Genomic DNA, 11407 nt, shown 5'->3' with positions numbered 1-11407 from the left:
TGACAATGCAGTACTGGAATTACTGTACAACTCGTGCTGGGAAACACACACGAACACGCAAGCACACACAAAGGCAGAATGCCAGCAGGTCCATTAAGTAGTGTGCATGCGTGTCTGCGATCATAGTTTGCTCAGACAGCAGCACATAAACACACACGCGCTGATGGATTCTCTTCCCTCTGTGTCATTCCTGGTGAAGATCTTTCTCATTTCTGCCTCAGGTAAGAGTAGATTTGCTGATACGCTTCTGTTTCTGTTTGTTTGTTTCACACACACACACACACAGAGGCTGTTGTACTTCACTGTGACGGGACGTCCAAAGAGATTGTGGAATGATCAACAATTAATACCGTAGACTGACCATATAATGTTCCTTGTCATAATGAGAAGATTTGATCACTTCTTCAGTTTTTTTTTTTACTATAATTTTCTGAAGAACATGGGTTTTCCAGGCTCTCTACGATAAGTTCACACATCTGGTATTTAACATCCAGTTTTAAAGCCTGTTGCTTTTAGAACACCAACCCAAAGTGTTATGCATTCGTGGCAATTAAGTCTAGATTATTTTTAACTCTAGGTTTTTATGAAAAGTTATACAAAAGATGTATAAGGTTTTGTAGGCAATGTGGTTTGGGGCTGATTGTATCGTTGGTATACATTGCTATTTGACTTCAGTGGCGCAGATGGGATTTTGGAAATGGAGGGGACTGGGATGAAAACATTTGATATATATATATATAGACGTGTATTTTAAAGTATTTCAATACAGCTGTCGTTGAGTACACATCTAGCTGTATGGAAAGAAAAGTTACAAACACATATTGAATATTGTTCCTTCTGTCTTTCACATTGAGGAAACATCCATCCATTTTCTGAACCACTTGCTCCTCACAAGGGTCACGGGGGGTGCTGGAACCTATCTCAGCTGGCTTTGGGCAGTATAGGCGGGGGACACCCTGAACTGCTTGCCAGCCAATCGCAGGGCACACAGAGACGGACAACCATCCACACTCACAAGCACACCTAGGGACAATTCGGAGCGCCCAATGAACCTGCCATGCATGTCTTTGGAATGTGGCAGGAGACCGGAGTACCCGGAGAAGACCCACGCGGGCCCGGGGAGAACATGCAAACTCCACCCAGGAAGGCCGGAGCCTGGACTCGATTTTTAAGACAGTCACCACAGAAAAAAAAAATTAGACTTTAAATAAAATATACATTTATTTTATCAAAGGCCTTGTCCACTTATGCAACATTTCTTTGACCTCTACATCATAACTTTTTTTTTTGCAACAGCCTATAGTGGTGTGCTCGCCTTGGTCACTTGATAAATGAGTGAATGAATGAATGAATGATTTATTTTCAGCTCCATGGACAGCACAGAAAAGAAAGCAAATATCAACCTTAAACAACTCATTAACCGGAAAAAGGTATAGGCTGAAGCTCCAGGCTTCTTATTGCCAATCCAATAAAGTCCAATGAGACACCCAAAAAAAAAAAAAAAAAAAAAAGTCAGTATTATTTCAGTTACACACATCAAGGATGCATGATGAAACCCCTTTGACACAATCTTGGGAAGACTTTGGACCACCCAAACTCCTCATTCATCCCGCATAAGACGATCATATGTCAGCTTAACGTCTCGCAAGTATTTTCTCAGTCTGCGCTCTGTGTTTGTGTGCAGCATCGGCACTCAACCTGGAAGGGGAACTTTTCAAGGACTTAATGAAAGGCTACAACAAGAAAGTGCGGCCCGTGGAGAACAGCGGGGATGTCACTCAGGTGACAGTCAAGATGACCCTCACCAACCTCATCTCCCTGGTAAGAAAGCTTTCTAATAGGATGCTGATGGGCATAGTTACAGATGATCGTGAACTTCTCTACTCAGAACGAAAAGGAGGAGGCCCTGACGACTAGTGTTTGGATCGAAATGGTAATAATCTGCGTCACACTGATGACTCGAGACTCCTAGAGTAGACCATTATTTCTGCTCGTAGCAATGGTGTGACTACAGGCTCAGTTGGGACCATCCGCCTCGATCTGCGTTATACAAGAACATCACTTCGAAGCTACGCGTCCCCTCCAAGAAGATCTGGCTCCCCGATGTCATCCTGGAGAACAAGTCAGTCATTCAAGCTAATCTTGCTCAAGTATGTTCGCCGTCCATTTTACAAGCTCCCCCACCACGTACGTGCAGTGTGGACGGACAATTCGAAGTGGCGCTGTACTGCAACGCGCTGGTGTCTCCTGACGGATGCGTGTACTGGTTGCCTCCCGCCATCTACCGCAGCGCCTGTGCCGTCACTGTCAACTATTTCCCATTCGACTGGCAGAATTGCACCATGGTGTTCCGGTGAGCGCAGATCATCTGAATGAGTCTCACTAGATTCCTGTACTGCGCATTCAGCAAGATCGTTTTGAAGATGCTTCCAATTAAACTGCTGCTGTGTTTTATACATTGTCTCACAAAGGTGAATATACAATGCAAGGTAGTAAGTGTACAGCTTATACTGTATGCCAGTGTATTGTTCTTTCAAAATAACTCAAAATGCAGCCATGAATAGCTAAACCCTTGGCAGCAAAAGTGAGTACACTCCTAAGTGAAAATGCTCAAAGTGTCAATATTTTGTGTGGCCACCAGAAATGAAAGGTTGCTACTGGAATCCTCTTCCATTCTTCCATGATGACATCATTGGAGCTAGGAGTTATTTGAGACCTTACGCTCCTCTGCCTTCTGTTGCCTCAGAGATGTTCAATAGGGTTTGGAGACGTGACTGGCCAGTCCATCACCTTTCCCCGCAGCCTGTTTAAGACAGTGGTCATCTTGGAGGTGTGTTTGGGGTTATTATGTTGGAATACTGTCCCGCAGCCCAGTTTCCAGAGGGAGGGCTCATGCTCTGCTTCAGTATGCCATAGTACATGTTGGCATTCATGTTGCCCTCAATGATGTGTTGCTCCACAATGCTGGCAGCACTCATTCAGCCCCAGACCATGACACTCCCACCATGATGCTTCACTGCAGGCAAGTAGAGGTGGCAAATCCAGGTCCAGAAAGTAAATACCCTGCCAGAGTTTGGCTTTAGCCCCCTCTTTAGCAGGTAAACGAGCACCATGGGAGCTATCTAGGGGGCTAGCTAGCTAGCTAACACCTGAGGCTAAAGCCAAACAGTGACAGAGTTTTTACTTTCCGGACCTGGTATTGCCACCTCTGCTAATAGCAAGACATGCTGCGATAATAATAGCTACAGGTGGCAAATCCAGGTCCAGAAAGTTAAAGCCTGCTTTAACCCCTTGTGCTAGCTAGCTAGGCAGCTCTTTAGAACATAAACAAGCACCATGGGAGCTATCTAGGGAGCAAGCTAACACCTGGGGCTAAAGCCAAACGGTGGCAGGGTTTTTAACTTTCTGGACCTGGATTTTCCACCTCTAGCTATTATTATTGTAGCATGTCTTGCTATTAGCAGAGGTGGCAAATCCAGGTCCAGAAAGCAAATACCCTGCCTGCTTTAGCCCCTTGTGCTACCTAGCTACCTAGGTAGCTAGCTAGCTCTTTAGCAGGTAAACGAGCACCATGGAAGCTAGCTAGCTAGCTAACACCCCGGGCAAAAAACAAACAGTGGCAGGGTTCTTTCTGGACCTGGATTTGCCACCTCTACAGGCAAGAGACACTTGACATGGTACTCCTCGCCTGGTTGCCTTCACATACGCTTGACACCAGTAAGTTTATCTTGGTCTCATCAGACCACAGGACATAGTTCCAGTAGTCAATGACTGCTTAGGGGTGTACTCACTTTTGTTGCCAAGGCTTTAGATATTAAAGGCTGTATTTTGAGTTATTTTGAGGGAACAATAAATTTACACTGTTGTATGACTGACTAGACGTGTGTTTCTTCATCGTTGTCCAATGAAAGGTTGTAATTAAATATCTGCAGACATGTGAGGGGGGTATTCACATTTGTGAGATACTGTAATAAATGGGTTAGCTTCCTCCTGAAAAAAAAAAGAAAAAAATCACTTCTAGACTTCTGACTCCAGACTTTCTAGAATCCTGGCTCCAGGCTGCACGTTCCCACGTCAGCTTGTCTTTGTGCTGAAATAGACCTTGCGGTGTCCAAAGCACAGACAAAAGTTCCATTCAAGGTCGCTTTTCATGTTGCTGTCTTGTGAAGGGAAATAAATGTTTGTTTTTCATTGCGCTGGCAGACCATCGCTCTTGTCTTTGTGTGCAGCTCCCAGACCTACAGCGCCAATGAGATTGAACTTGTTCTGAAAGAGGAGGACAACCAAACTCTGGAGTGGGTTGATATTGACCCTGAGGCGTTTACAGGTACGACGCGTTTGCGCATATCACCAACAGTCAAAATATATGCAGTTGTTTCAGCTTATTTTTTAAGTTTTGATTCCACATTCACTTGTCATTACCGTGGCAACGTGGTCAGCAAAGCAGAGCTTGGTAGGCCCTCATGTTATAAATGTGTCGCTGGAAAAAATAAATAAATAAAACAGTGGAACCTCCAAAGTTGATCACAAGTCATTCTTGAACAAAATTCCATGACTGATGTCACAAAAGATGTATTTCAAATCAGTCTGCAAGTGTGTCCTTTTGAACAATCCCCTGGAGTCTCAGGCACTTTCCAAGCCAGACTTCTTTCCCACACTTCATGGACTCCTGGAAGGAATTTTCTAGGCAGCTCCATCATCATGGCATCTTGATATGGTCCACGTCTTCAAAAGTGATGCACAGTCAACGTTCATACTAGTAACATGTTCACATTCCTGACTGCTTTGTTTGCCTTCACTAGAAAATGGAGAATGGGCCATCAAACACAGGCCAGCGAAGAAGGTGATCAACGGCCAGTACACCAAAGATGACTTGGAATATCAGGAGTTGGTCTTTTTCCTCATCATCCAGAGGAAGCCCCTCTTCTACATCATCAATATCATCGCTCCCTGTGTGCTCTTTTCCTCTCTCTGCCTGCTTGTTTACTACCTACCTGCCAAAGGTCATTCATTTTCTCCCCTTTTCAAAATGTAAATGTTCCGACTCCAAATGTTAAGGAAGTTTGACGTATGTAATCAAGATTCTCTTCATATTATTCTACATCAGACAGACACAATTTTATGATTATGTCTTTTGCAGCTGGTGGCCAGAAGTGTACCATGTCCATTGCCACTCTTCTGGGTCAGACCGTGTTCCTCTTCCTCATCGCCAGAAAAGTTCCAGAGACGTCCAAAGCGGTTCCTCTTATTGGAAAGTACGTCTGAGTATACTTCCGATGAGAGATTATATTTCCACTTTATGATGACGTTCTTTTTTCACCACAGGTATCTGATGTTTGTGATGTCTGTGACCACCATAGTAGTGATGAACTGCGTGATCGTTCTCAACGTTTCACTGAGAACACCAAGCACTCACGTCATGTCGGACCAAGTCAGAAAGGTGCGGCTGTGCGTCACGAGGTCCGGATTTCATCCCGTGGAGATGAAAGCCTCCTTAAATTTAAGAACAGGCTCTATTTTCGATGACAGGCGCATGTGCGTTTGACATTAAAACTGGCGCATCTTCCTACTGTTTTGGTGAATTTGACTTGATGGCCATTCTGGCCGACTAAGACCATTTTCCACGACATCCCCAGCCCACGAGACAATTTGGTGACATAAAATAGACTATGGGCATGGTAAATTGACTTTTTCTTGTATAGCACTTTTCTACCTACAAGGCACTCAAAGCCCTCCACACTCCTCATTCACCTACTGATGATGCAGTTCAGGAGCAATTGGGGGTTTCAATATCATGCTCAAGAAGACTTCGACATGGTCACAAGAGCTAGGGATTGAACACACAACCTCTGGGAAGGGAGACGACCACTCTACTACTGAGCTATGCCACCCCAAATAGACCAGGTAAATGGGAAATGGTACTTCATTTATATAACGCTTTTCCCCCTTACAAGGCCTTCAAAGCGCTTTACATTTGACTACTCATTCACCTACTGATGACACAGCATCAGGAGAAACTGAGGGTTCAGTATCTTGCTCAAGGCTACTTCGATGTGGTCACAATGGCATGGGATCTAACCTACAACCTCTGGGTTGAAAGACAACCACTCCACCACTGATCCACGCCGCCCACCAGGTTTAAGCTGTGGCGCAGGTAGTGTAACATGATTTTGGTGAACAGGTTAGCATGGAGATGGATGACTATGCTTTGGAGTAAGCAACAAATAAAGGATGGACCCCGTTCACGGAATCAGATCAACAAGTATGTCTTTGTCCATCAGATCTTTCTGAACATTCTGCCTCGGCTGCTGAGAATGCAAATGCAGCCCTGGACACCTGATCCTGGCGCCTCCGCTGAACCCGACAAAGGTGACGGTAGACTCGACGAAAGGAACGAAGTACATCTGGTCCCATGTCGGCGCAGCAGCTCGATGACGCTCATCAACAAGGCGGAGGAATATATACTGAAAACAGCCCGGACTGAACTGATGTTTGCCCGGCTGAAAGACAGAAACGGACTGTTGAAGTCAGTGTTTGATACATTGGGTAAGTATTTTGATGAGTTGGTTCGTACTTATATCGGAGATGTTCCAGGATGAGGCCATTTATTTCCAGTTTACACATAGAGAAAGGTCTGGAAGAAGGAACAGCCGAGCGACTTAGTCTAAGTTTGGCAAAAGCTGCCCCGGAACTCAAGCAATGCATCGCTTCGTGTAAACACATCGCAGAGACGACAAAGCAGCAGAACAAATTTCAAACCGTAAGTTGACCTTTCACTCAAAATCTCTGTTGGAGGTTGTTCCAATGGTGTTTGGTGGGGTTGATCTCAGGGTTAGTTGAGGTCTTCCCTCACACCAAACACTCACGCAGTTTTGCATTTGTGGAAAAGAGACAAGTGATGATGTTGTTCCAATCAGGAGAATGACGAGTGGATCCGGGTTGCCCGGGTCATCGACCGGGTCTGCTTCATTGTCATGGCTCTGCTGTTTTTCGTGGGCACCATCGCCATCTTCCTGTTGGGCCACTTCAACCAGCCACCTTCTTCTCCCTTCCTGGGGGATCCCAAAAAGTACCTTCCCGTGACAGAGAATCTCACAGGGATACCCGATAGCAGGCCAGGAGTGGACCTCCTGGGTTGAAGCAGATCACCTCATATCCATTCTTTCAAGGTTGAAAGCTATGCATCAGTTTTGGTCAGCAAAAACCAAGGATGACTGACGAATCACTGGCTGGAAAAAGTGCAGTTACATGAGCCATAAAAAGTAAACAGAGATGTCAGCTGTAAAGTCTGTAGTTGTAGAATGTTTGGCGATATTTAAGAGTGTCGAACTGTACAAGGGTTCCTTGATTTGAACCAGGGTCCTGTAGGTATGAATGTAGGTCTGAACGTGCCATACTCTATTACTAATGTACATCAATATCAGAGGTTGAAGTACGAGAGGTAAGACATATGTGCAAGGATTAGGCCAACTTTCAAGCAAGTCCCAAAAGTGGCAAAAGCCAGTCATAAGTCAAATCAGATGATCTTACATAATATTGCACATTACTGTCTGTATCAGTTTTGTCTGTCTGTGCTGATTGAGACAAATTTTACTTTGGCCCTTGGTCCCGGAACTCAAACTCAAGTCTTTTTGCATTGTAGGTTGCTGAATTTCTTGATACCAGTTGCCCCTGTTCCGATGTGTAGCACTTTTCTCCATTTTATATATTTGGCCTCTATTTACTTCTACTCCAGTCTTTTTAATTGTACTAACACATTCACGATCACGTAGATTTTAATGTCTTGAAAACAATTCTCTGTATAGTCTATTATTTTATTGAAATGTCGGAACAGTTGTAAAACCGAGAACCCCTTGAAATCTGTTTATTCGAATAAGAAAGAAAGATTATTACCATGCATTATTAGAACAGAATAAAAGCAATACACAAGAAATATGGAAAACACTAAATCATATAATTAAAAAAAGTTCTAAAAAACAAATTATCCACAATATTTTATAAAAGATAACAATATGGTAACTGATGAAATTTCTGACATAGCTAATAATTTTAATGAATATTTAGTTAACGTGGGCAGCAACTTGGCAAACAAAATCCCAGAGCCAAGAAACAAACATGAAATAGATAAGAACATTGTAAATAATTCATCCACAATGTTTCTTAATGATGTTAATGATATAGAAGTATTAAATGTTGTGAAAACATTAAAAAATAAAAAGTCTACTGACTGTCTTAACATTGATATGACATTAGTAAAAAGTATTATAGAATATATTGTACAACCTTTTACATATATTTGTAATTTATTATTTAAAACTGGTATATTTCCATCAAAAATGAAGATAGCCAAAGTCATTCCTGTTTATAAAAGTGGAGAAAGACACACGTTTAATAACTACAGACCAATATCATTGTTGCCACAGTTCTCAAAAATTCTAGAAAAATTATTTTCATATAGACTGGATAATTTTATTGAGAAACATAAGCTCTTAAGTGAAACTCAATATGGGTTTAGAGAAAAACGGACCACCTCAATGGCAGTCATGGAGCTTGTAGAAGCAATATCTACCGAAATAGATAATAAAAAATTTACTGTTGGGATTTTTATGGATTTAAAAAAAGCTTTTGATACTATAGATCATTCTATATTAATGAATCAATTAAAGAAGTATGGAATAAGAGGTTTAGCTTACGAGTGGATGAAAAGTTATTTGGATAATAGATATCAGTATGTGCAGTTTAATAATGTACAATCAGAACACATGAAGATCACTCATGGAGTTCCCCAAGGGTCTGTGCTTGGCCCTAAATTATTTATACTGTATATAAATGATATTTGCTGTGCCTCAAAAATATTGAAAAGTGTCTTATTTGCTGATGATACAACTTTCTACTGTTCAGGAGAAAACCTGAAGCAGCTTCTGACTACTGTGGAGTATGAATTGAATATATTAAAAAACTGGTTTGATGTGAATAAATTATCATTGAATTTAAATAAAACCAAGTTCATGGTTTTTGGCACTAGACAAATCACTCATCAAGTCAAAATTATGGTGAATTCAATTGAAATAGAAAGGGTGAATGAAAATAAATTCCTTGGAGTTGTCATCGATGATAACTTATGTTGGAAGCCACACATAGAAACTGTTAAAAGGAAAATGTCAAAAATCATAGGGATACTCTATAAAAGTAAGGATGTTTTAAACATGAAATCATTATATATATTATATAGTTCATTATTATTACCATATTTGACCTATTGTGTGGAATTATGGGGAATGGCATATAAAACAAATACTAACACCGTTTTCAAATTGCAAAAGAAAGCTATAAGAATTATTAATGGATCAAAATATACAGAACCAACACATCCACTATTTATTAAATTAAATGCAATGAAATTTTATGACTTGGTGGATTTTAAAATAGCACAAATAATGTATAAAGTTTACAACAATTTACTCTGCCACAGTACTCAGAAGTTATTTGAAATGAGACACAGTCCTTATGATATAAGGGGTACAAGTGTGTACAAAAACCCCAAAACAAGAACAAATATTAAGCAAAGGTGTGTATCTGTAAAAGGTGTTGATCTGTGGAATCATTTGGGAATTGATTTGAAAAATTGTGACTCAATGCTGGAGTTTAAAAAAATGTTTAAAAGTAAAGTTCAAAAAAATTATCTATGTCAGACCAGAATATGAAAATTGTACATGTGAGTATGTGTAAATGATCTAGATAGGTATTATGGTATATGTTTAGTAAATTTATGTATATATGTTTTTGGTAAATGTGAATATGTTTAAGTGCACTTGTGTATATATATATAACTTGGGTTATATATTTTATTTATTATTATTATGATTATGATTTTTAATAATAGTAAATTAAAATTGTATTAATAATGAAATAAGTTTAAATATATTTAGTAAAAGGGGTAGGACTAGATAAGTTTCTAACTTCTTCCTACTCCCTTTTGAACATGTAAGTTATGATTGATTGAATGATTATTTTATTGGGATTTTCTTCTCTTTTGATTGTTGTTGTTGTTTTTTGTTTTTGTTTTTCCTTATCTCTGCTGTTCATCTGTTTATATGTTCAATAAAAAATAAATAAATAAATTAATTAAATTAAAAAAAAGGTCCTCATGGTGCATTTATAAATCAAAGTTCAGAATGGCTAACTTTTACAAAACTATTAATCTCATTCTGAAGCATAATGTCTAAACATTTTCATGAGCAGTACTCTTGGATGTCATTCCCCTGATGGGAAGTACTGTATACATTTGTACATGTGAACTTACAGTGCAAGTTTACCTCTCGAACGCCTTAATTTTTTTCATCTGGTATCTGGTACCAGATTTTTGTGAAGAAAGGATTTGTATTATTTTGGGTCTCCTGTGACTAGTGTTGGGCATTTATGAGTCTAAGGTGGAGCAGTGCGTGACTATGGCAACACTGAATGCTAACACTATCTGATGCTAAGCTGCTACACGTAGCCTACAAATCAGAAATGTCAGACCACTGGCCACATTTTGTTAAAATTATGTTTCTATTTGTTGATTGAGCATATTTTGGCTGGACTTGACACAAAGTGGCAACTACAGTAGAAGGAATTATGTGTGTAGACTTGTCATTTACAGCATTGGCTATGCTTTGATATTGAACATGGACCTCTTTTGCTAAAATGTCAAAAATAAAAATATTTTACTGTCTTTTGACACAGTTTCCAGCTAAATGACACGCTTACTTTTCATACCAAATTTTGGTATTGTGTGTTCTTATTGCTTTTACATAATGTTAAAATGTACCTTCAACTTTGCCTGGATTGTTTTCATAAAGATTTTATGATTGTGAGTTTGGAACAAATTGTATTCCATTTGCCAATTTTGTTTTCTTTTGTTGATTTTTGTATTTTTTTTGTTGTTATATTTCTGCCATGCTAACTAGCCTGATCTGCAAACAAACACCAACATTGGCTACTTATTTTGTACACTTTATATTATACTTCAACCTACCACCTTGACACTAGAGATGTAACGATATCCAAACATCACGGGACGATATTATCACGATATGAAGCTCAGCTCACGATACGATAATTATCACGATGTTGTGGGGAGGTTGGCAATATTTAAAAAAGGTCACAATATTGTAAGAGCTCATACTAAAAAAAGCACATTGTGCTTTTGTACATAACAGCAATACATATAAACTACCTCTAATCTCTAATAACACTTAATATTAAGAGACTTACTCGCATTAGCGGCTAATGCAAGCACACATCAAGTTCCTCCACATATTGACTCACTTCACAAGCATATTATGTTCCCCTTCATCTGACAATTAGTAGGGGTGTTAAAAAAAAAATCGATTCGGCGATATATCGCGATACTACATCGCGCGAT

The 11407-nt window shown here is 40.0% G+C and overlaps 2 protein-coding genes across 9 annotated transcripts in view; one reads left to right on the top strand and one right to left on the bottom strand.

Annotated features, from left to right (window-relative positions):
• Positions 1-11407, bottom strand: part of vwa5b2 (von Willebrand factor A domain containing 5B2) — a 61285-nt gene that overhangs the window by 43650 nt on the left and 6228 nt on the right. The gene's annotated exons all lie outside the window — the stretch shown is intronic.
• Positions 107-9124, top strand: chrng (cholinergic receptor, nicotinic, gamma). Its single transcript, XM_077514299.1, has 12 exons — positions 107-221; positions 1685-1821; positions 1889-1933; positions 1998-2122; positions 2198-2353; positions 4230-4327; positions 4803-5003; positions 5141-5255; positions 5326-5440; positions 6282-6546; positions 6627-6760; positions 6918-9124. The coding sequence occupies exons 1-12, from the start codon at positions 107-109 to the stop codon at positions 7137-7139; spliced, it is 1728 nt and encodes a 575-aa protein (XP_077370425.1). The 3' UTR covers positions 7140-9124.

This window comes from Festucalex cinctus, chromosome 1 (assembly GCF_051991245.1).
Source record: "Festucalex cinctus isolate MCC-2025b chromosome 1, RoL_Fcin_1.0, whole genome shotgun sequence".
NCBI classification, from domain to species: Eukaryota; Metazoa; Chordata; class Actinopteri; order Syngnathiformes; family Syngnathidae; genus Festucalex; species Festucalex cinctus.
This window is presented reverse-complemented; position numbering and strand designations above follow the sequence as displayed.

Bases quoted from the DNA above. Each gene is read 5' to 3' on its own strand.
- chrng (XM_077514299.1), top strand. From the start codon at position 107: ATGCGTGTCTGCGATCATAGTTTGCTCAGACAGCAGCACATAAACACA. The intron at 4,328-4,802 runs GTACGACGCGTT...TGCCTTCACTAG, and splicing joins TGACCCTGAGGCGTTTACAG to AAAATGGAGAATGGGCCATC. The intron at 6,547-6,626 runs GTAAGTATTTTG...GTTTACACATAG, and splicing joins GTCAGTGTTTGATACATTGG to AGAAAGGTCTGGAAGAAGGA.